Source organism: Gopherus evgoodei, chromosome 6 (genome assembly GCF_007399415.2).
Source record: "Gopherus evgoodei ecotype Sinaloan lineage chromosome 6, rGopEvg1_v1.p, whole genome shotgun sequence".
Taxonomy (NCBI): domain Eukaryota; kingdom Metazoa; phylum Chordata; order Testudines; family Testudinidae; genus Gopherus; species Gopherus evgoodei.
Genome location: NC_044327.1, coordinates 41,655,840 through 41,680,955, shown reverse-complemented (window position 1 = coordinate 41,680,955; position 25,116 = coordinate 41,655,840). Strand labels below are relative to the sequence as shown.

Here is a 25,116-nt window from a genome sequence, read left to right as displayed (position 1 = left end):
ATTTTTATATGCAATTTCCATTTAGCTAGGTTCTCTTTACATGATGCTATGAAACAGCTAAGGAAAGTGCAAAATATATTGGTAACTTCTATTGAATTATGCTTGGCCGAATGACTTATTAAACAAAGGATATTATCAATATTACACCTGCCAGAGACGAAAAAACACATAGAGGAGAGATTGTATAATCTGTTCATTGGTTTATGGATCCGCAGCTCTATAGAGGGTGTCACAAATCCACATAATGACCCTGAGTGCTGGATTTTACATTTAGATGTGACTTAAAATGAAAGATGTGTAAAATCACATGTAAACTGAGAGCTCTCTGCTGACTACACATATGAGGAGGCGCCAATGTACAAATTAATCCAGCAAGTACATAGATAAGGGCCAAATTCTGACCCCCTTTATTCTCGTATATCTCCACTGGTCTCACATTTGCCAACCCCACCACAACTAGGGACTGTAAAGGGCAGCATCTGGCACTAAATATCTTGCATTCAGAAAAGGCCAGATTGTGGCAAGTCCTGGTTGGTCTGTGTAAGGTCAGGAGGATAAAGGTAAATGGAGCTTCCTCCCACTGTGCATGACCCAGATACAACTGGCAGCCCTCCTGAGCAGAGGTGCTTCACATGGACTACAAGCCACTCTGACAGAGGGAGAGAAAACAGAGAGTTGGGCATGGCCCTCTTGGACACTAAGCACTCTCGTATTCACACCCTACACACTACTGTAATAATCTTTGTACAAAATATACCTTGTGAGGTATCATTGGAAAACTAACAACCCATTGATCATTTATTTTGTATTCTTCTGTGAGGTATCTGTGCAGTGGGTATTAAAAGTTACAGATATATGCTAGAATTATGACTCAAGTGTGTTTAAACCAGGCATGTCAGAGGGAGATGGTATACAAATCTACCCCAGAAAAAGGCATATGTTTTCCCCTCCTGGAAGTCACTTAGAATCATAGAATATCAGGGTTGGAAGGAATCTCAGGAGGTCATCTAGTCCAACCCCCTGCTCAAAGAAGGAGCAATCCCCAACTAAATCATCCCAGCCAGGGCTTTGTCAAGCCTGACCTTAAAAACCTCTAAGGAAGGAGATTCCACTACCTCTCTAGGTAACCCATTCCAGTGCTTCACCACCCTCCTAGTGAAAAAGTTTTTTCCTAATATCCAACCTACACCTCCCCCACTCCTCCAAAGTACTCTGAAAGACGATGAGAATGTATCTACATATTGAGTAAACAGACCTATCAAGATAACAAGGGGTAGAGGCAAACCTCACACTAACAAGTCAGGGAGGAGACAGCATGGCGTCTACGCCCCAGCAGGAGAGAGAAGCTGACCTGGGTTTTACTTTTCAGAAGAATACACTGCAAAGGTTTACTGGTGTATAATTACAAGGGTGTGGGGTGAACCTCAAGTGATAAGCAATTGAATCAAGTGATTGAATACAATATTGCTGTATTATATAAGTGTATAGAGTGAGGTCTTTTCTGAAAGCTAATGACATAGTGGTGATTAATATCACTGTGAAATGTATGTATTGACACCCTATGAGGAAATATGGATACTAAATGATGTCATGTTTTAAAGTCTGTGGCCAAACAGGGAGAAACAGGTTCCGTTCCAGACAGGAGAAAAGTAGCCATTTACCTGTCAACTATAAAAATTATGCATGGTGGAATCAAAACAATGGAAGCCCCATTTACAGACAGGAAGGGAAGAATAGCATGAGGTCATCCTGCCTCTTGAAACAAAGTCACTGAACTTTGGAAGATATACGCAAAGACAGAAGCCATCTTTGCATCCATCACTAGACATACACAAAGGAACAGCGCTCTTGCATGCTGAGAAAGATAGGTCCTTCCACCAAGGAGGAGTTGAACTCTCTGGCAGGGATGACTTAAAAAAGAGCTTTAGGAAGTGCGGGGCCCAATTCGAACATTTTCGGCGGGGCCCTGGCAGGGATGACTTAAAAAAAAAAGTGGAAAAAAAAGCCTTTCATTTCTTTCATGTATTATTTACTTTCCATAACCATATAAATAATAAAATTATATATTATGTACATTGCATCATATATGCCGTTGATTGGTTATAATGACTGCTGTTTCACATGTGTGGGTCCCAGCTGCTCCCTGCTCCCCTCATTGAAGCAGGTGTGCAGGGTTACTGCCCTGGGAATTGCAGGGCACAAGTGGACATGGGGCTGACTGGAGGTAGGGTCTGGCAGCAGGCAGAGCAAGGGGTGTGGGGCTGGTTGGAGATAGGGGGTGTGTGGGGTGGGCTGGCTTCAGGCAGGGCCCATGGGGGCATGCAGCAGGGGTTGGCAGGGCTGGAGACAGAGGAGTGTGAGACTGGCTGGCTTCAGACAGCGGGGTGCAGCAGAGGTTGGCTGGAGACAGGGCAGGGTGTGCAGGGCTGGTGCGGGCAGCAGTGTGTGTGGGGCTGGCTGGTTTTGGGCAGGGCCACGGGTGTGTGGCAGGGGTTGACTGGAGACAGGGCAGGGGGTTTGACAGGGACTGGCTGTGGGCACAGGATGCAGATCTGGCTGCAGGCAGGGGGAGCGGGGCTCGTGTGGGCAGGGCAGGGGATGCAGCTGAGGCAGCTGGAGCCCAGCCCTTTAAATAGCCCCCAAGCTCCCTGCTATCCCAGGGCTTTGGGGGCTATTTAAAGGGCCCGGGGCTCCCCAGCTTCTACCCCGCCCTGGATCTTCTAAATAGCCGCGGGAGCCCCGGGGAATGCATGGGGGTGGCGGGGCTCTGGCAGCTATTTAAAGGACCGGGATGGCAGAGGCAGGCAGCTGGAGCCCTGACCCTTTAAATAGCCCCTGGAGCCCCTCACTACCCCAGGGCTCTGGAGGCTATTTAAAGGCCCGGAGCTCCAGCTGGGAGAGCAGGGCCTCGGGGCTTACCGCGCTCCAGCCAGGGCAGCGGGGCTTGCCGCGCTCCGGCTGGGGCTCCAGCCCGGAGACTGGGGCCTCGGGGCTTGCCGCGCTCCAGCCGGAGCTCCAGCCGGGAGAGCGGGGCTTACCGCGCTCCGGCCGGGGCTCCAGTCAGGACAGCGGGGCCTCGGGACTTGCTGCGCTCCGGCCAGAGCTCCAGCCGGGGTCGCGGGACTTGCCGCACTCCGGCCGGGACTCCAGCTGGGGCCGCGGGGCTTGCAGTGCTCCTGCCTGCGCTTCGTTCAAGGGAGTGGGACCATGGAAGACCCCTGAGCAGATCGCAGCCAGGGACCCGGGGTAAGTTAAAAAAAAAAAAAGTATCTAAGGCGCGGGGCCCGATTCCTAGGAATCGGGCGAATTGGCCTAAAGCCGGCCCTGCTCTCTGGCAACTGAATATAGGTGAGAAAAAGCATTTTGAACAAAACCTGTACCTTGCTACATTAAGATTTAAACTTTTAGAGGCATGTTTTCACTTTTATTTGTTTGTAACCCTTTCTAACTTTATTTTTATACTTGAACTCACTTGTAATCCCATTTTCTTTTGTTAATACATTTGTTTTACTATTAATCTAAATCACCAGTGCTGTGTTTGAATTAAAGTGAATATTAATTCCAGTTAATGTGGCAAGGTGGTAGCTTTTGTGTATTTAGAGCAGGGGTAGGCAACCTCTGGCACAGGTGCCAAAGGCGGCACGCGAGCTGATTTTCTATGGCACTCACACTGCTTGGGTCCTGGCCACTGGTCCAGGGGGCTCTGCATTTTATTTAATTTTAAATGAAGATTCTTAAACATTTTAAAAACCTTATTTACTTTACATACAACAATAATTTAGTTATACATTACAGACTTATAGAAAGAGACCTTCTAAGAATGTTAAAATGTATTACTGGCACGCGAAACCTTAAATTAGAGTGAATGAATGAAGACTCGGCACACCGCTTCTGAAAGGTTGCCGGCCCTTTACAGAGCACATGGCTTGGGGATAATTTGGGCTGGAAGTGTGTTGGGCTCACCCTGCAACTAGTAACCAAAGCTGGTGGAAGCCAGAGTGGGGCTGTAGGCAGGCCGCTGGGGCCGGAGCTGCTGAACCAGGGCTGTCGAGCACAGACACTTCAGTGTGGGACCTACATGCTTGTAGGCTGGTTGTGAGCATCTCAGGCTGGCAGCTCCAGCAGCAAAGCACTGCAAGACACCCAGAGTTGCAGCGTAAGTTGTGACACTACCTCTCACTGGTCTGGATTGCCCCCTCAATGCCCAGAATACCCTTACCGCAACAACCAGCAGCGAGCAGGCCATGCATGGGAGGGAGCACATTCTCCTAAACTGTGGCACAGCAGCATGCTCCTGCAGAGCTGGGGAACTCCAGGAGACACTGTGTCTCCCTGAGGATCAGTGCCCCCTGGTAATGTCAGTGGGACAGTGCAGCTGTGCCTAATGGACACATTCTGGTCTACGTGTCACAGCTACTTTTGGGTTCAATAAAAGTGGAAAAGTAACTGATACACAAGGCTGAAACATCCCCTTTCAGGGAGATCAACGCACAGGACCATTAGACATTTGTATCTGATGGAAAGGGTCATTAGGAAAGCAAAGATATCCCAGTATGGTTAATCTTTCCATTAAAGGCTGTATCTAGCTCCTCTAACGCAAAGGCAGGAAGAGGTGGAGTGGGAGTAGAGCCTGGGGCAGAGCCCCCCGTCCCCCAGCACATTGTAAAGTCAGTGCCTGTGTAAATGTGGCTCATATATCATCTTTGGCTCCCTCAATTTTCAGAACAGTCAGGGCCCAACTTGACTCTTAGTGCAAGTTAGAGCAACCTCAATGCTCTCATTTACACTTCCTTGTAATGGCCAGTAAGATTAGACAGGTAAGGGTGAAGTACAGCCGGGTGGGATGTAAAGTGATGATGAAAAGGGGCCACATCAGGGCTCAGGATCTGACCCATTCTGACCCCCTCTCTCTCCCTCTCTTTTTATTTTTTGAGAGTGCTTTTTACAGAGATTAATTTTTGTAAGGGATACCTTACCCTACAACCTCTAGGATGGAGCATGTATGCTGGGCAAAACACTCGAATTTGGTCAGCTGCAGCCACTGATTCTTGTTTCTAGTTGAGGGATGTTATCTTCACACTGCTGTACTGTAAACTGTTCCTTTATTTAGCCAGCATTATACAAGTATCACTGCAGCTAAAGACTGAGTTAGTTTTGCCATTATAAATATCCTATTTGGGTTTGTTATCTCAGCAACGTCCACTATGTCAATGTGGGCAGCCACAAACTATGACACACATTGCTGAGGACTGCAAAATGACTCAACTTCCTGGAGGTCTTTGTGTCTTGAACACTGTTGATAAGAACGCTGTGGCTTGGACGATTGCATACACCAAATAATAATAATCTCAGCATTTCAAAATCATACTGGGGTGAACTTTAGCATAAATGATGTCAGTCCAACTACAAACTTTCTTCCCAGAATTTTTTTTGAAAGGTAAAACTGTTTTTTTGAGCACAGACCAACATAATTTGAAGATGACTTGCATCAGATTTCAGACATCAAACTTCAGGTACAATTTAGTTTAATTAAAAACAACACCTACCACTCCAGATTTCACCAGTTTAGGCCTATTTGGTGTTCTTAAAAAGTCCTCTATAGGTACTCTCAAGTATTTTTCAATGATGCTAGTTTCACATACAAATGAATGGGGTATAGCATGATTCAGTTACTGTTCTCAGGCTAGTGTTAAATGGACACCTCCATCTTGAGATCTAAAACTTTTTTTAAAAAATGTAAGTAGTTTCAGGTACTTCAGTTCCTAAGTCTCTCTGCCAAGTTTTGTTACTTTCAACTGCATGTATCTATTATTGTAAATGCTTTTCTCTCCTCAGTTGTTGCATCAAGAACCTCAACATGCACAAAAAAACCAAAACAAAACCCTGGGAAAATCAACTGACTGTCCAGGGGAATAGTGAAGCCTGACTATGAAAAAGGTAAACATACTTTTAAAACAGAAAAGCATATGTTTCTCTAATGTCTTGCAGTTTTAGTCATTTTAGTTGTGATTTGTAACTATAGCAGGTAAAACATTTTCAGATAGAAGTCTGATTTTTAAGTTGAGTTCCTTTAGTGCTAGTGTTTGGATGCCATGTTACAAGGTCAAAAATGACAATAGAAAAATTTCTGTGCAAATCAGTGTCAAAGCAATATAAATGCTCAACTGTGTAGAAGATGTTTTGATGTCAAAGAAAGACCAAAACATTGGCTAAGATAATAACAAAACAATGTTCAGGCAAGTCCACAAGACAATAATTAATAAAATAAAGATGACAACGTAAAATTAATGCAAATCTAATTTAGAGTCTCTCAGTAAAACCACCGATTCACAGAAACAACCCTTACTGTGCACATAACACTGACCTGAGTTGGAGAACCCTTTGAAGAGAGATCAGTTCATGTACTGCTCTGTCTAAACACAATAGGGTCAAACCCTGCCCTGACTTGCACACTGTACAACTCCACTGTGGTCTGAACTTGCTGTCCTGTCCTACATCTCCATGAAATTTTACTGCACTGACTTGACCATTTTCACTGGCCAGGGCAGAGCAGATCTATCCTCCACCAAAATAAAATAGATGCACAGGCTTTAAGAATTTGACCCTCTTGTGCTTAAATGCCATTACTCAAAATTATTGGTTGTGTTGGTTGGTAGTTCTTCATACTAAATTACATGACTACTTGTGTGTTACATCCCAGTGTGGCTGGGTTCCAAATTTTAATCAACAATAGATACGTCTATGGATGACTAGGACATGAATACCACACATAATAAAATTCAATATATCTCTAGGTAGACCCTATTAATACAGAACACAGACTGATATGCAAGTGTACTGTGATCACTAAATTAACCTTGGCACTTGCTGTTGATGGTAACAGATACAAATAACGCAGTTATTTAGTATATGTCAACATAGTCTCTGTTGGTTCTATTGTTTTCACTCGTTATTAGGTCTTCAGAAAAATGGCTGTAAACTTTATCCCAAATTGCAGTTATTTTACTGACTATATAAACTCATTTTCAATAACTTAGAAAACACAGAAGAAATGGTGCATCAGCAAAATTTTAATATGCTGCATTATTTTAAAAGGAAGTACATGCATAAATTCTCAAGATGGCCATAGTTCTTTGGGTTTTTTAAACATGATTTTACTTTTAATATGGATAATAGCCTCGATAATATTTTCTTATACTTAAAATTAGAGATCAGTTCAGGAATCAGTGTTCAGATCCAAATTAGGTTTAGGCTGGGGCTTGGGTATATAACTCTGTGAGGTCCATCTCATGGAGTTACCAAGTAACCATCCACTCAAGTGGGTGTTTTGTGGGATGCACAAGAGGTAATCAGTTTCAACCTCCCAGCCCCCATGAATCCTGGAGATCCAGAGGGAAGGCCCATTCACACTTGTGCAAGGGACCCAATGGGAGATGATAATGTTTTAAGCACCATTAAAACCTGATATTTACTCTGATATCCACAGGATAAGCCAGGAGTAAGGCCTTCCCTTGGGCTCGACCCCAAAGTACATTGACCTAAGGGCCATCTGTGAGTACTAGAGAAAAAGGGAATGGGGAATTTCATGGACTTGTACAGGGACAATGTTCGTGGAACCACAACTTTTCTGTTCATTCTGTGATCCTAGGATCAAGGTTCTCTCCAACTGCACCAGCAGAAGAGTTGATATACTTCTAGGGTGACCAGACAGAAAATGTGAAAAATCGGGACGGGGTAGAGAGTTATAGGAGCCTATATAAGAAAAAGACCCAAAAATCAGGACTGTCCCTATGAAATCGGGACATCTGGTCACCCTATCGACTTCCAAATCTAATTGCATGAAATCTTTATTAATGAACTAAATGGTTAAATTTCTGATGATCATTAACTCTAAGCTTTAACATACAGCAGACAATACGCCTCAAAGAAACAAAAAAAGTTTCTTGAAAATGTTCCTTAAATAGCCCTAATTTCTGATACTGTTGATAATTATGATGACATTATTTTGGCCTTGTAAATTTAATAAATAAGACTATCCTTGTAGGTACATGACATTTAATATAATCTAGTACTTCCCAAAATACTGATAACATGTTCCTGTGTAGTCATATGTTTTACGTGATAGAATACATCATCTCACATGCTTCAATATCTTCTTTTTCCCAGGATGTTTTTGATTGATATAATTTCAATGCAAAATATTTTGGAATTAAAAGCATAGACTAATCACTAACCCTCCAGCACCCAGTATTTAAACAGCTGCACTTTAACTGCAATAGGAAGTTAGGGGTTAACCTGTGGAATTTGAAAATGCTTTGTTGATCGCATTCACATTTTCTCCCACTGTGCTGGGACCTTCAAAGTGGTCCATTTGGACACTTTTCTTAGAACAGGCTGGCAGATCTGTAGGAGGCTAAAAATATTTACAAGTTGCAATGCACAAAATATCTGTTTTGGTCCTCCTGAGTATTGCACATTCTCTAAATAGTGTAACCAAAGGAAGCTATGCATCAAGCAAGAAAGAAATGCCAGGTGTCCACTTTCATTATTCCAGCGAGGAAATCCGTGTGCTCTCTCAGGGTGTCCTGAAGCTTGGAGCTGGGTTAAAGGAGCAGGTTGACCATACTAAAGAGAAAATTACCTACATCTGTCAACAGCTCAACATTTTTAACAACTCCTTGATAGAATTACTGGAGCAGGTCAGCCTAAATAAGAGGCTGAGAAATGGTCTTATGGAAAAAACTCAGCAACTTGAAACTAGGAACCAAGTTCTGGGCAGGCTCTCTGCAGAACTCCAGAACCAGCTTGGTGAAGTGATGCACTACAGAATGACTTTCAACACCAAGCTGGAATTTTTAGAGGAGAAGATAGAGAATGCCCTAAATTACAAGACTAACACCAGTACTTCAGTGAGCATGACTGACATTATGGTAAGTACTGGAGTTTTTAACACCTGATCTTCTTAATACTCTTTTAGCATGATTATTTATTCACTTACAGTGATTCTCAGGAAAAGTGGATACTAGACATAGGACATTTTTTTTTAAATCCATAAATCTGTTACCATATGAGCTGAAAACAGGCTTGTCTGTTTTGCTCTGCATTTTTTCTTTATTTAAGATTTACATGGTTACGTGTAAGATCTTCCACGCATGAGCTTTCTTTATTTTTTGTGCATTGTATAGCTTGATAATTACTAATTATTATTCAAAAACCGTAGTGGTAAATTCATTTACCACATACAATTAAAAGTGGGACAAAACCTGCAGTTATTATTCAGGCAAAACTCTTATTGGCTTCATTGAGAATTTTGCCTGCATAGGTACAACAAGATTTGCCTCTAAAAACAATGTTCTATTCTATTTCTGATAATTCCTCTAGCTAAAAAAAACAAACAAAAAAATCACATTGAAGATGCCCCAGTATTTTGTGACCAAACCTTGGAACGCATCAAAGATTTCTGCAGCTTCAAAGTAATCTTTTCCTCCCTCTCCACCTCTTTTCTTAGTCTTTTGTGCAAACTCAAAGCATAAGAATTGATGAGCTGCTTACTGAAGTGGAGCTGCAGGAAGACCAAATTAGTATACAAGATGCCCTCATTCAAAAGTTACTGAAAAAGGTAGGCTCTTCATAACTTTCCTTCCCCATTCACTGCTGGCCTTTGTTTTGAGTTTGGAAGAATACAGTGATCCACTGAACTGGTAACATTATTATGAATATTATTTATTTGTATTGTGGTAGCACCTAGGAACCCATCACAGTAGGTGCTGTACAAACATTATAAAAAGAGTGTCCCTGCCTCAAGAGCTTTTCCTGTTATAGGGAGAAACAGTCATGATACGTTTTTTCCTAAATGGTAGATGAAAGACAAGAGATCTGCCACAATTCTTGGCACCAGGAGTTGGGAATTAAAAAACCACCAATACCAAAAGCTGGCACTAATCCTCCAAGTACTGTATAAATATCATCAATCCATGTCACATTCCTGCATGGCAGGAATTTTACAAATAGGATACAATGGCCCACGGCTATGCAGGGAGTCAGTAACAGCTGGTTTCAGAATTCAATGGCTACAGTCTAATGTCTCAACATTCTGCCTGCCAAAAGAATGGAGATGCATACTTGTTGATTAATGGAATCAATTGATTCCTATGTATCTCTGGAAGACTGATGCTCACTTTAGTACCGATAGAAAGAAAACCTTGTGATTTCCCTGTATACTTTATAAATGACTTGCATTAACTTTGTTTCTGTAAGTCTCTTTTATTTTTAACCACATTGCATTGTTGTCGTTACTTTTTGCTACACAGGTTAGGTCAAAAAGCAAGCTAGCCAGACAGCAGAAGACCAATGGAATCAGGAAGAAAAAAGCAGATTCTTCTGAGATGCAGAACACAACATTATCAGTACATAAGAGTATATGAAAGACAATCACAGGATTAAAATATGTTACCAGTGATCTATGCAGTGTAAATGCAGATAGAAATCCTAATAGCATATCTTGATTTAGAAGGCTAACATGCAAGAAAGCTAGGGGCTGTCTTGTTCAATAGTTTTTATCTTTTAACTGTATGGCCAAGGTGCTGAAAAGTTTTGCAAAAATATTGTTATTGTAGCGTGAATATGACAGTTACCTAGTAGCTTGCTCCTAACAGAAATGTTGTAGATCTGTAAACACTGGTTACAAAGCAAATATTTTAAGGTATTGAAAAAAATTAGTGCATCTGATTTTTAAAAAAAAATGTTTTTAGACATTTCTTAGAACTATGGTTTATCATGAAGATTATGGAAATCCATGTTTTATTCAGTTTCTCAGCTCACTGACTTGACTGCACAGTGATCAGCATGCCATATGGTATATATTTCACCAATCGTATATTACATAACTAATGGAATTTATTATGGCATGTCGAGTGTAATGCATCAGTTGAAAGCACTGTGATATACAAGCTATATGCAGGAGGAATGCTTGTGCCACTAGACTAGAGTGACCAGATGTCCCAATTTTATAGGGACAGTCCTGATTTTTGGGGTCTTCTTCTTCTATTGGCTCCTATTACCCCCACCCCCCACCCCTGTCCTGATTTTTCATATTTGCTGTCTGGTCACCCTACACTAGACGGCTGTTTGCTAGACTTTCATTTTTTCATGGTTTGTGTTATGCTAAGTAACATGTAACAGAATTCATTATTTTTTTTTATTTTAGTGCACACACACACAAAGCACAATAACTTCAGGAAACCTTACAAGCAGGTGTGTGTGCGCACAGACATACACAGTCACACACACACACTGAGCACAAGTGGGGACTGGCTGGAACTACTCCTGGATAGTAAAAACAAGAAGTGGGATATTGTGTCATATCCCCTCTGCCAATAGCAAAGGCTTAAGCACTGCTCTTTCCTGAGATCTATAAAGAAGCAGGGAGATAGCAAGACAGACATAAATGGGGCCTCTGATGGCAGGAACTCTGAGGGTAATACATGAGCAGGAACCCACGTTTTTAAACAAAGAGAAATGAAGTTGGGCAATTTAAAGAAAAACCAATGCAGTGCTAGAATCCCCAGCACTGGTACACAAATAAAGGAATGGGAAGGGAGCAATCTCTATGCCAGAGAGTGACTGTGAAACTGTTAGCATGGCGGGATGCCCTGCCCCAAGAGTATGACACAAATTAGGGCAGCTGTGCTCATAAAGCCCCATCCCACCCCCTCGACCTCTCCGAGTATACTAACAATGCATATAGTGTCTGAAAGAAATCCCTCTATTATGGGACCTTGGAGTGTGGGCCAGAGCACAGACAAGTTCACCCAGAGCCACATATCAGCAAAAGCTATTGCATCACCAACCTAAAATGTGAGCAAAACAATGGAAGCTGTGAAGGTACAACACTCCCCTGCCCCCGGATCTCAAGGGTAGCATGAACACAAGGAAAAATGTTACCTCTCCACTGTTAAAGTAAATAAGTGGTTAGTATGTGCTATCACCCCTTCCTCAAAACATGAGAGCAATGGGGACCATTATGAATGAATTACCTTTTCTTCCAGACTAGACAGAACCATTACTGCTAAAAGCAGAAGCCAAGCAGAGGCTGGGTCTAGAAACACTCTCCCAAGCACAGGTGATCACAAAATGCCCGAGAACACTAATTAGCAACTTCAATTAAAAAAACAAACAAAACCAAACAAGAGCTTCTTTCAAACCCTTAAAAACAAAAGCCTAACACTTCCAATATCAAACACATGAACTCCTGGTGTCTGTTTTAGCTCAGTGACTGTTGAAGCAAATCACTATGCTCTAGATCCAAAATTTTACCCTGGCAGAGTGCAGCATCACTTTTATTTACATTTCGGGGGGGGGGGGCGGGGGCGGAGTTATAAATTTCAACATGATTTAAGCTTTTTTTTTTTGGTGCTATTTGGAACAGAAAAAAGTTATTGAAATAAATCTTCAGTTGTTTTGTCATTCAGTGCAAAACTACTTTTATTAAGGAAACATAGGTATACAACGAAAGGGAACACTCTGTTTCACAGTGCTGTGATCTCACTAGGGTAAATCAGGAATAATAAAGGAATGACAATCCGCCAGTATAAAAACTAGCATAAGCAAAATCAAAGTCAGATCCAGAATCTATAACAAAGAATCTGCCTCTGCTGTTAAACAAGAAAAATCCACTTTTCAGAAAAGCCAGATATTTCTTGTTATCTATGAAAGCTTTTGCGCTGGTAGAAAAGGACCTTCAGGATGTGTGATGGGATTAATAGAGCCCATACTAGATGAGGAAGGCACCAGAAGAACCCTGTGTGCAGGGCTAGCCCTGCCCCTCTGGCCTTGTCAATCAGGTATGGTAGGGAGGAGGCCTTTAAAAAGGAAGAAACTGCTGTCAGCTGGGGAAAGAGATCACCTTGAGTAGGAGACTGTAGGAGCAACTCCTGAAGCCATGGGGGAACTCTTATCCAGGAGGAGATCTCCACCCCGACCCTACGGGAGCGCAGTGAAATCACAGGGAAAGCCTGACAGAGTGCACCCGATTCAGCAGCCCAGCCAGAGGGATTCCTTGAAAACCACTACACGGATGCTATGTTGTTGGCACTAATGTTGACCTTTTTCCCCTTGAGGGACTCTAGGAAGAAGTTATTCTCAGGTGCACTGGGGCATTTAACTTTCCTTTAGATCCCCCATCAGAAGGGATTTAAGAGGGCCCACAAAGGGCAGGCCCACTTGAGCCTGTGCAGGAGGCACCCTGTGTCAATAACTGGGCATGGCCAGGCCCTCCCCCATTTGGGAGAAGAACCTAAGGGGACTGTACATCATAAAAAATAAACTTAAGGTTGGGAGTCTACTACTTGACTTAGAACTTTGCAAAAAGTCCATTGAGCCATCAGAGGCAGATAGTTCATTGATGGTTCCATCCTGCACACGTACAGTCAGATTTCAAATTTACCAGCCTATAACTAAAAACTTCCATTCACTCATGTACTTTATCCAAATAAATATTCTGTACATGTAACCATTTCCACCTCTGTCCAGGGTAACATGCTAATAAAGAATACAAATAATTATCCCATAATATTATATTCTATTACAATATAAGTCCATATCACTAGGGAATAAAGCTGGCATAGTGCTTTTTCGTTTCTTTGCTTGTTTTGTTGGCTAGGATCTGTGAGTTTAAAGATTTGATGTTAATCATGCTAATTTGTATTTGCCCTTCTAGTGGAAAAACCACTTGAGTTATAGAAATATTTGAACGAAATGCTGCAAATGGAGAAAGAAATGAATTTCCATCTTCTCTCACACATGCTTAAGACACTGCAACTTTCCTCATTAAAGCATGTCTGGGTCTAGAGAGTGAAGAAACTGCACCCTCAAGTGGCTGAACAGCACAGATACACAGTACTATACTGAAATAATGACACTTCTAAAGCATCTTTCACCAAGGAGGCAAGCGGACAGCAGGACTTGCCTCATGAAAAGGTGATCACAGCCAAGTCCGGCTGCAAGATGCTGGGAGGACTTTTGGTGAGCATTGTTCTATAAAACAGAGAAATATCTAGTTAATTAAATCTAGGCTCTAAAATGCACGTAACCTTTTTATTTTATATGTACTCTTTTGTTTCCAGTGCTCCTACTTGCTATTACTCTAATCCCTGTACTTTGTTAAATAAACTGCTATTTGTTTTCACTATACTCTTATTTAAGTTCTCTGTGTTAAGTGGAGCAGGGATCAGAGCTGCAACTGGTAAGCAGGGGTGCACTGGTACTTTGGGAGCAGCTAATTTGGAAATATAGAGGAACAGGGGCTGGGCACTCCAAGGAGATGCTTGGGTTGGAGTGTGCCTATTGCTAACCTGTAGCTACAGGGCCAGTGTAACCACTAGGCTAACCAGGCGGCCGCCTAGGGCGCCAAGATTTGGGAGCGCCAAAAAGTGGTGCCCCCAAAAATTTTTTTACATGGTCTACAGCAGCATCCCTCCGAGTCCCGCACTGCCTCCCACTGCCACTCCCAGGGCAGGAGCCAATGCCGGGCTCCGGCGATCTGCGGTGGCACAGAGGCAGCGAGTGGCATCCGAGCAAGCAGCCACTTCCTCCCCGCGCTCCAAGTTCCCCGGCTCCCACCCTCTCCAACCCATGGGCCCCTGGCCAGGCACTTCGCCCACACAGCAGCAGCCAGAGGTAGGGAGGCAGGAAGTTGCTTCGGGCCCTGTGGTTCAGGGAGCTGGGAAAGTTGGAGCCCGGGGAGGAGGCGGCTGCACACTCGGATGCCGCCCACCACCTCTGTCCCTCGCAGATCGCAAGAGCCTGGTATTGGCTCCTGCCCTGACAGCGGCAGCGGGAGGCGGCGTAGGACTAGGAGGGATGCTGCTGTGGACCATGCCACCAGACAGTGTGGGGTTTCCTGTGAAATGTTCCTGACCATCACTGGCTGGCTGGCTTAGCAGGAAACCTTTGTGGCTCCGACCCCTATGCCCAGTCACCTGAACCTGGGAGTTGTAAGCTGCAGCCACTCGGGGCCCCTTCCTCTCATGTCGCAAGGGCCAAGCCTCCACAGCTCAAAAAAACTCCGGACTTTCTATTTGCATTTCCCTGTATGGATTAATCTGGGATATCTATGAGAAAACAACCTATTTAAAAAGTGACATGATTAAATACTTGATATTTGCATTAATCTAACTTTCAAAAATATCCCCCAACTTTTTTTATTTGCAGTGTATAAATCAAGAAAACAATTCCAGCTGCACTGATGAATCCTGCTCTTTAAACTGATCAGAAAGCCATAGCATAAAAAAAAAATAATGTAGCTAACATTTTGAAAAGTAATTCAACTGATTATAAAACACAGCCACAAAACTAGGAAAATCATGCCAAGACTGCTGGTTTCACACTTCCCACATAAGGAAGTGATTAGTAAAGTAAGAAATACGTATTATGCATAAGCGGAATTAATGTCAAATAGAAACAGAAGTTTCAGTAATTATTAATTTAAACTTAAAGACAAACTTTACAATATGAAATCATATGGGAGGAGCCTATTTTACAAAGAACATTTCAAAAAAACACTTTTCAGCAGTTGTTGGAAAGTTGTCAGGTCATTTTAAGTAGAGATGTCAAAGGTCTGCAAACCTGTTATTGAACTTATTACTATGAATACTTGAAAAGGACCAGGGTGATGGGGTTTAGCTACAGGGACACATGATTTTATACAATCCCTTGTGCTGTCACATTATTTAAAAGAGACAAAGTAGATGAGGTGATATCTTTTATTGGACCAACTTCTGTTAGTGAGAGGGACAAGTTTTCGAGCTACACAGAGCTCTTATTTCAGGTCTGAAAAGGTACTAACAGTGTCACAGCTAAACATTAGAACTAACAGATAGTTTAGCACAAGTAGTTAGCACATATTCAAGGGGATCATTCAAGGTGAAGTAGCCCATTAACTCCCTTGTAATCCCAGGACAAAAGGGGAGATTAGTGGGTTGCAGGTTGTTGTAATTAACCATAAATCCAGTATCTTTATGAAGATCGTGATTTTTAGTGTCTAGCAATGTTTTGAATTCAAGCTCCCAGGCTCATCTTTTGAAAAGTGTTTTGCAGGTTTCATTTGAGGATGAGGACTAATGGGTCAGATATCGAGTGATTTTGTGGGGGCCCAGCTCATGAGTTCTGAATGTTTGAGGTTGGCAGTACTGAATATTACATCATGTCACCAAAGAAATTTAAGTTAAGATTTCTCAAACTTTTTCACAGGCTGTATCTTAATACAGTTATTGTTTCATAGGCCAAATCCCCCCTCTCTGACAATCACAATGTATCCTAATATGGTAACCCTACCTAAGCCAGCTCTGCGTTGCAGGCACAGCATACTGCTTCGCTACGGTACAAACTGGCAATGACATCATTTTTCTCATCGTGTACAGCCATTACCTGTTCTGACAGGCTGTTTATAATGCTAAGTTTACTAGTTTTCGGAGGTTGTCGACTGAGACTCACTATTTTTGTTGAGTTGTTTCAGATCAGAAGCCTGGTCTACACTATGTGTTTAAACCAAATTTAGCAGCGTTAAACCGATTTAACTCTGCACCCGTCCACACAACGAGGCCCTTTATATCAATATAAAGGGCTCTTTAAACCGATTTCTGTACTCTCCCCGACGAGAGGAGTAGCACTGAAATCGGTATTGCCATGTTGGATTATGGTTAACGTGGCCGCAAATCGACGGTATTGGCCTCCGGGCAGTATCCCACAGTGCACCACTGTGACCACTCTGGAAAGCAATCTGAACTCGGATGCCTTGGCCAGGTAGACAGGAAAAGCCCTGTGAACTTTTGAATTTCATTTCCTGTTTGCCCAGCATGGAGCTCTGATCAGCACGGGTGGCGATGCAGTTCCAAATCCAAATAGAGCTCCAGCATGGACCGTACAGGAGATACTGGATCTGATCGCTGTATGGGGAGACAAATTTGTTCTATCAGAGCTCTGTTACAGAAGACGAAATGACAAAGCATTTGAAAAAATCTCCAGGCCATGATAGACAGACGTCACTGCACAGTGCTGTGTGACAAGCATAACGGAAAGCCAAAGAATCAAATGGACGCTCATGGAGGGTGGGAGGGGGTACTGAGGACTCCAGTTATCCCACAGTTCCTGCAGTCTCCGAAAAGAATTTGCATTCTTGGCTGAGCTCCCAATGCCTGAAGGGTCAAAAACATTTTCCCAGGTGTTTCAGGGTATATATTGTCAATTTACACCCTTCCCCCTCCCCCCGAAAGAAAAGGGAAAAAAAAACATTTCTCGCCTTTCTTCAATGTCACCCTATGTCTACTGCATGCTGCTGGTAGACGGGGTGCTGCAGCACTGAACACCAGCATCCCCTTCCCGGTGGCAGACGGTACAATAAGACTGCTATCCATTGTCATCATCAGCCTGTGAGTGCTCCTGGCTGGCCTCGGTGAGGTCGGCCGGGGGCGCCTGGGTAAAAATGGGAATGACTCCCCGGTCATTCCCAGCAGATGGTACAGAACGACTGGTAACCGTCTTCATCATAGCAACTGGATGCTGAGCTCCATCAGCCCCCCTCTTTCATGTCTAAAGAAAAGATTCTGTACCGCCTGGACTATCATAGCAGCGGGAGGCTGGGCTCCTCTCCCCCTCACCCTTTAATGTCCTGCCTGGACTATCACAGCAGCCGGAGGCTTCCTCCCGCTCATTTTATCTCACTAAAAAGTCAGTGTTTCTTATTCCTGCATTCTTTATTACTTCATCACACAAATGGGGGGACACTGCCACGGTAGCCCAGGAGGGTTGGGGGAAGAGGGAAGCAACAGGTGGGGTTGTTGCAGGGGCACCCCCTAGAATGGCATGCAGGTCATCATTTCTGCGGGATCTCTGGGGCTCTGACCCGGAGCAGCTGTGCTCTCTGGTTCTCTAGTACACTTGCCCCATATTCTAGGCAAGACTGACTCTATTTTTAGACAAAACATAAAGAAGGGAATGACCCGGAGAGTCAGTCCCATTTTCGTCCATACGCCCCGAGCCGACCTCAGCGAGGCCAGCCAGGAGCACCCATGACAGCAGCAGATGTTACAGAACGACTGATAACTGTCATCTCATCGCCAATTTACAATGGCATGGCAGGCGGTGCAATAGGGATGGTAACCATCTCTGCTACCTTGCAAAGGCAAATGAATGCTGCTGTGTAGCACTGCAGTACTGCGTCTGTCAGCAGCATCCAGTACACATATGGTGACAGTGACAAAAGGCAAAACAGGCTCCATGGTTGCCATGCTATGGCGTCTGCCAGGGCAATCCAGGGAAAAAGGGCGCGAAATGATTGTCTGCCATTGCTTTCACAAAGGAAGGATTGAGTGATGACATTTACCCAGAATCACCTGCGACACTGTTTTTGCATTGGGATCTCAACCCCGAATTCCAATGGGCGGAGGAGACTGCAGGAACTATGGGATAGCTACGGGACAGCTACTCACAGTGCAACGCTCTGGAAATCGACGCTAGCCTCGGTACATGGACGCACACCGGCAAATTAATGTGCTTAGTGTGGCCGCGTGCACTCGACTTTATACAATCTGTTTTACAAAACTAGTTTATGTAAAATCGGAATAATCCTGTAGTGCAGACATACCCTAAGACTCTGGCAATTGCTGCTGCATCATTTTGCTAATACTTTGTGTCAATTGTGTGTGTATGTTAAGTATTTGTATGTATATGTTTATCATGTGTGAATATGCGTGTGTAGGTTGTTTAAATTTGTCATATTGATATTGTCAGTTGTTGTATGATGGAGTATCCGCCATTCTAATTTTATAAATTTTATTAACAACAATAATTGGATATTCTAAAGGTAGAATAAAATGTAGTAGATTTTGATATGAAAGAATGAAGGAAGTGACTAAAAAGAGTGTATTTCCAATTACAATCAACATTGCTTAATTTTACGGAAAAGTCATCTTGATCTCTTAATCAACGTTTACATCAAACAGTTGATGAAATTCAAAAAGTGACTCATAGTTAGTAAGTGACATGTATTCTCTATCCTTTACTTTTAATAGTGAAAAAGAAAAAGAACTGATAGGAATAGCTACAGTGTGGGGCCTGTGGAAGCCTGGAAGGAAGTGCATGTGTTGCCTGTGACCAATGGAGTCAGAAAGCTGACCCACAGCAGGCCGAGACAAGGCTTCCTCATGCTAAGGAGAGGTGGTAGCAAGGTGTCTCACAACCCTAGTGTGACAGAGTGCAGGAAGTGAACAGGTGAGCCTGCACTCAGATCACTTAGATGCCAACTAGTTCCCCAGAGACAGCTGACCGAGGTAATTAGAGAAGCAGGCTGGTGGGCTGGGTGGGATACAGAGCCATTCGCCCATCAGCTCCTGTCTGAGAAAGAGGCACAGGAAGGGAATGCAGAGGGGAGTGAGAGCGGGCCTCAGGGAAGGGAGATCTCTGTTCCCTCAGGTCCTGAGGAGAGGGCCAAAAGCGCTAAAGATATTTCAAACAGACTGTTGCACGGGGCCTATAGTGGTACTGGTGGAAGACATTAAAAATAAATGATGCTGTGAATGCACACTAGTGGATTCTGGGCAGAATCTTTGAGGCAAGAAGGAAGGAGTGAAGATGCACCCTGTTACACTTGGGTACCCCCAGAAAGCGTCACACTCCCTGACTCATTTGTGATAGTCACATCTCCCCTACTAATCAAACTGGCCTTGCTGTCAAAGTCCCAGTCCTGTACAGTATACTCAGCTGCTGATTTAAAAAAAAAATCTGCAATACATTCTCTCTTCCTTTCATCAAATTTCAAAAACAAATACAAATATTAGAGGTAAATCTATACATAATCCCAGAACATACCTCGAGTCACAAATCTCCAGCCTGTGTATTATTAGCATTACCATATAGTACATCAGCGTGTTGAAGAATATTCCCTTGATATTCATAGCTCATTTGGGATTAATATGTTGCCAGGCTACTAAGAAATGATGGGACCTATTTTGATTTGTACTCTTTAGAACCTTTTTTAATCAGTCAGAATAGACTAATACATTTTACAAAGTGATATATGAAGGAATCTTATTCATGGAGTATACAGAGCAATAAACTGCATCTTTGGGTAGTTAGATGACACATGGTAACTACAAAAGCTGTTCAGTACAAATATGCTCCAATGCTGTGAATGTTACTCGTATTATATGACAAGATAAAGGATACAACAAAGTCACAAATGAAAATATAATTAGTCTTGTGTCATGAGCGGTTTAAAATTCTAGGCCTCTGTTTTCCACGGATGTCAATGGGATTTTATAGTTAGAAAAAAAGACTGGGAGTCAGAACTTCAAGGCTAAGATTTTTAAACATGAGTGCCTAAAGTTAGGTTCTGAAATTCATATACAAGCAGCTATGTAAAGTTGTCTGAGTACCTACTGAAGTGAATGAAAGCTGCTGGTTCCTCAACACTTTTGAAACACTTTGCTCAGGATATTTATAATTGGACTGGAAAATATACTGCAGAACATACAATAGGGATCCTATCTTGTATTGACTAATGAGATTAAAGAATGGTTGTAACTTTACAGGCTTAGATAACACAATATGTTTTTCAATTTCTAGTTTCTATGAATCGGAGAAAAATTATACCATAAATTATTTTTGGAATATAGGTTTCACAGTTTTCAAAAAATCCATTTTTCTTACCTATAAACAGTGTGGGGAACATACACTTCTCGAACTGGGAATTCCAAAATCTCTTTCTGAGGACGACTGCGGTTTTCAGCAAATGGTTTCACTTGTAATAACTCAGGGGTGAGACAGCAACTGAGGACTTCTGAAGCTGGGGAGACCTCCAATTTAAGTGATCCTTAAAAAAATTACATGAAAGCTCAGCCCACCATTAAAAATAAGTAATGAAATGACTGCCTGGGTCTGCAGACAGCCTGAAAGAGCAGCTCTGGGAGGTGTGAACTCCCATTCATCTCAATAGAGTATTAAATCTTACGTTTAATTATGACAGTTTAAATGTTACCATTGTTAACAATTTCTCTGCTGGTCACAGCAAGCAAGAAAAAATATGGAAAATCATATTCTGAAGATCTGCATCTCATTTTACTATCTTAAGTAAGGCAGTGCTTGCTTTGCGCACAATGCTAGCGAGAACATCACTGCTTTATTTCCAAGTCAAGCCCTTAACAAATGTTATCCTTTTTTAATGGACAAGACTAGAAAGTCAACTCAGCATGTGGTATCCCTTCCTTCCTGTCTACACGTGAATGTGCAAAGAGTCTTGTATCTTCATCAACTGCTCCATATATTAAGTGTCAGGACCAGATTAGAAATGAGGATAATTGAAGCTGAACCCAGAAACCACCTTCATCAGAACTGGTTGAGTTTTGGTGGCTTTCTTGATATGGACATATTATTAAACAGACAAACAGTTTCCAAAATGTGCGCGCCAAGGAATGCCACTATGTGGATGGGGATAATGTAGGTGTCAAAAAACTTCAGTGGCGTGATGAGGTCGCCAGTGATGGTCATAAACTGAATATCCCGTGAGATCACCTTTAGGACCTGCCCAGAGATCAATCTGGGAAGTGCTCAACCCGCAAGAAGGCCATGTTCCTTTTGGATTTACTGTGATTATGATGATGAAACCTGAAGAGAGATTTTATCTTGATGTGTAGGGATCTATGTGGGTTACTTTCCTGTGTATTCAGATAACAAAATGCTTTCTCCAACCAAGATTTCTTTCTCTTGCAGTCCTCAAGCTAAAAACCCAAATTCATATTTCCTGGTTACTTCTTTTCACCTTATGCATATTTGGATTGGTTGCAACCACAAGGGCTAGAGACATAATGTATTGTAAATGAAAGCTTAGAATATGGAGCACAAGGAAGCCATCACAAAAAAGCACCAGTTGTAGAGGGGTGAACACCTGCTCCTGCTCTGAGAGGCTTAAAACAGCTCTAGGAAAGGGCTGTGGCAGGAGAAAGCAGCCATTGGGATGATTGGGGGAAGCAGGCAGAGCTGCGGCCATGCCCCAAACAGAGCCCATCTGGCCCCTATATGAGGCTACGAGCCAGGAGCCTAGACAGTCTCCTCTAGCTGTGGAGGGAGACGGGCCTGGCTGCTGGGGAGCTAGATAAGGTACCTGGACTGGAGCAGGGCTGGGGGAAGGCCAAGGGTGCTCCAGACCGGAAACCCCCCAGGCTGCGGCCTAGTATAAGGCCAAACAGGTACTTGGGTTGTAGGGGACAGCCCAAGGCTAGACAGAGGCAACAGGTCCAAATCCCCCTTGCCAGTGATGAGTGGCATACACTGCAGTCTGCCCCAGGGAATGGGGGCTATTTGGTGACTGGCAGTAGCCTTACACTGAGGCAAGGTGGGGATTCCCTTGGGCGGGGAGACCCTGAGACTGAAGGGGTTACTGCCAGAGGGGCAGCACCCCAGAGAAAGGGGCACTGGGATCCTGGGAGGGACATGGGGGCCAGTAGTAAGGCGGATCACCAGCCTGCAGAGGGCGCTCTGGGAGCTGGATGAGCTAATTCCCGAGAGAGACCAGCAGGAGGCGCCACAGGAGTGAATCCAGCATCACTACAGAGGGCAAATTCAGTCTCCGCGTCTGCTTAATTAATACTGGGTCAATTAAAAGGGAAAGAGAATAAACATTTTAATCACCCAACCCAATCTCTGATCCCCATTCTAACAAGGTATTAGGGAACCAGTAAGGATCTTGAGATACTGCTTTAATCCCATTCTCCTCAAAAACTTCAGGTAAAACCAAAAAACCTAATTAACCTTTGTAAACTATTGATGAAAACAAACTAATTTAGAATATAAAACTAACTATAAATCTCTGTCTGCCACGGGTGAACAAGCCAGCCATTCAAAAATTAATGGCTGGCTTGATGAAGTCATTAATAAAATAAGACAGTTCCCTCATAACACAACTTATAATCCTAAAAACCAAGGGGATAATTGCATAGGAGGGCTGAGATTTTCATTGGCGTTTACTGGAGTTAGGTGCCTACATCTCATCCCATCCTAAACACATTCCATACCTGGGATGGACTTCACTCTTCTCTGCAAGGAGGAAGATCTCTTGTAGTCAGTTAAAAATTTGAATAGGTCTTCATCACTAAGTCGGTCTCCTTCCTGTCAGGAGAAAGACAAATTAATACTGCTATAAGGGTACATCGTATTGTTACCTACTTTCATGAATTAGATATGTCTACAAGACAAAGAGTGAGTGGGTAACTGTGTTTTGTATGAATTATCCTTTTGTTCCCCACTGAGCAGCATTTTTTCAATTCAGTTCACTTTAGTACATGTTTAACAGCACAATATAAAACTCCACATGCTCTAAAATATAAAGAGCTTACTGTACCTGTTTTATAAAAGTGTTGACAGTCAGACTGGTTGCTTTGAAGTTTGACACAGCATAATTGTCCTCTGAATTGAGGCTCCTCTCAGAAAGTCTTCTAGCTTGTAGCATCATCGTTCTTCTGTCACCAGTAGTTCCTTTCCCTTCAAGAGTAAATTACGTTTTAAAAAATTCATCTTATTTTGTGTCAGTAGAAAGTCTATCATAAAGCATGACAAATATACCTGAATTAGTTCTAAAACACCACAAGCACCTTGTGATCTCAGGGGAATATCAAAAAACCTTAACTTTGTATTTTCCAGCAACTCAGTGTAAGGCTATGTAAAACAATGTAGTAAGTGCAGTATTTATTCTGTTAAGAGAACATCATTGCTGCTGTGGCATGATGCTATTCGTTTCTTTAGCTCATAGCATGACAGGAAGTGGGGCAATCTGGTGTGTCCTACTGTTGAATTGGGCCTTCTATTCATTGTGGAAGACTAAAATGACTGATCTTCCAGCAATATAAATCAAGAGTAACACCACTAAAGTCAATGGGATTCCACTGCCATAAAACTGGTGTGGAATCAAAAGTCAGGGCTAGAATGCATGCAGTGGGAATATGTAGATTGGGCATAAGATCACATTTAGGGGGCTCCAACTGACGAGCATTGCAACTTGTGAGTATTATGGTGAAAAATGAGGGAAAGCTGAGCAGTTTTTAACTACAAAACTATTGTCAAGAGAATGCTCTGAGCCAATGACACATTGGTACCCTATTAACATTGCTACTAAAGCTTCACATTGCATTGATTAGAAAAATAACTATTACCATTTAAACTTTCTGCTTCAGACATTTCTCTTTCAAGTGTTGAAAAGTTAAAGAAATTGGTTAAGCTTATGGGAGCCCAGGCGAAAGGCATCCGGTATTTCCCCAAACGCTGACAGAAGGACTCAGCTTGGGCTTTCAGCTTTTCAACCTTTTCTTTGCTCTAAAATAAAGAAAGGAAAATACAAATATTAAAAAGGCCTAAATTTGACTATGACTATGTGAAGGCAATTTTCAATGTGTATGCTCAGCCTCCTTCAAATCTGTGTATACAGGACCCAATGCAATGACTACTGAAGTCAAGGGAGTCCTTGTCATTGTACAAGGCACATATTATACAAGGTCAGCTTGAGTACACACAACTGCAAAGACAGTTTCTCTCTTACTGGGTGAAATTCACCTTTGTGAAGAGAGCCAGCTGAAGACTTAGACATCACTTAAGTCAATTTACATCCTCAAAAATGGGACTTACTTGTTGCATGGGCCTTTTACTGACCCTCTGCACAGGGGTGAGCTTCCTCCTCTGTCTCTGAAGAGCTCACCTCCATGGTATCTGGGAAGTAGTGTGGTGCAGGCAACTCACATCACATACAGTAAGTCACTGAACTGTAGTCAGATTATAACAGCTGTCAAGTGACTACTGACCAGGTCCAAATTTGAACTAGTGACCAGAGGTATAAGATAAATTCCCCCCATAAAGCTGAGTACATAGTACCCATTATACAAAGAATCAGTAATTATATATTTACAGTTGAGTGTATAATATGCATTCTTGATAGTCACCATAACAAATCAATAGATGTCATTATTATATATATTCTGAACAGTTAGTTCCATCAGAATTATAACCCTTCTTTGTCTGAAATTGACATTCTAAGGCTACGCTAGCTAGGGGTGTGACCCCCGCTCGTGTACACCTACT

The 25,116-nt window shown here is 42.7% G+C and overlaps 2 protein-coding genes across 4 annotated transcripts in view; one reads left to right on the top strand and one right to left on the bottom strand.

The window, feature by feature from the left end:
• The window catches only part of DOCK8 (dedicator of cytokinesis 8), a 140,775-nt gene that overhangs the window by 61,338 nt on the left and 54,321 nt on the right, over positions 1-25,116 (bottom strand). The window contains 4 exon segments of the mRNA XM_030566193.1: positions 20,704-20,866; positions 23,064-23,157; positions 23,390-23,529; positions 24,198-24,357. Of these exon segments, the coding sequence (XP_030422053.1) occupies positions 20,704-20,866; positions 23,064-23,157; positions 23,390-23,529; positions 24,198-24,357 (557 nt within the window).
• Positions 8,390-14,186, top strand: LOC115653244 (angiopoietin-related protein 3-like). 3 transcript variants are annotated; one of them, XM_030566197.1, is made up of 3 exons: positions 8,390-8,930; positions 9,509-9,619; positions 13,718-14,186. In XM_030566197.1, the coding sequence occupies exons 1-3, from the start codon at positions 8,436-8,438 to the stop codon at positions 13,748-13,750; spliced, it is 639 nt and encodes a 212-aa protein (XP_030422057.1). In that variant the 5' UTR covers positions 8,390-8,435; the 3' UTR covers positions 13,751-14,186. The 3 variants fall into 3 exon arrangements, with proteins under 3 accessions (XP_030422057.1, XP_030422056.1, XP_030422055.1); XM_030566196.1 differs by lacking the exon at positions 13,718-14,186 and adding an exon at positions 10,311-11,051 and having other exon boundaries at positions 8,390-8,909; XM_030566195.1 differs by lacking the exon at positions 13,718-14,186 and adding an exon at positions 10,311-11,051.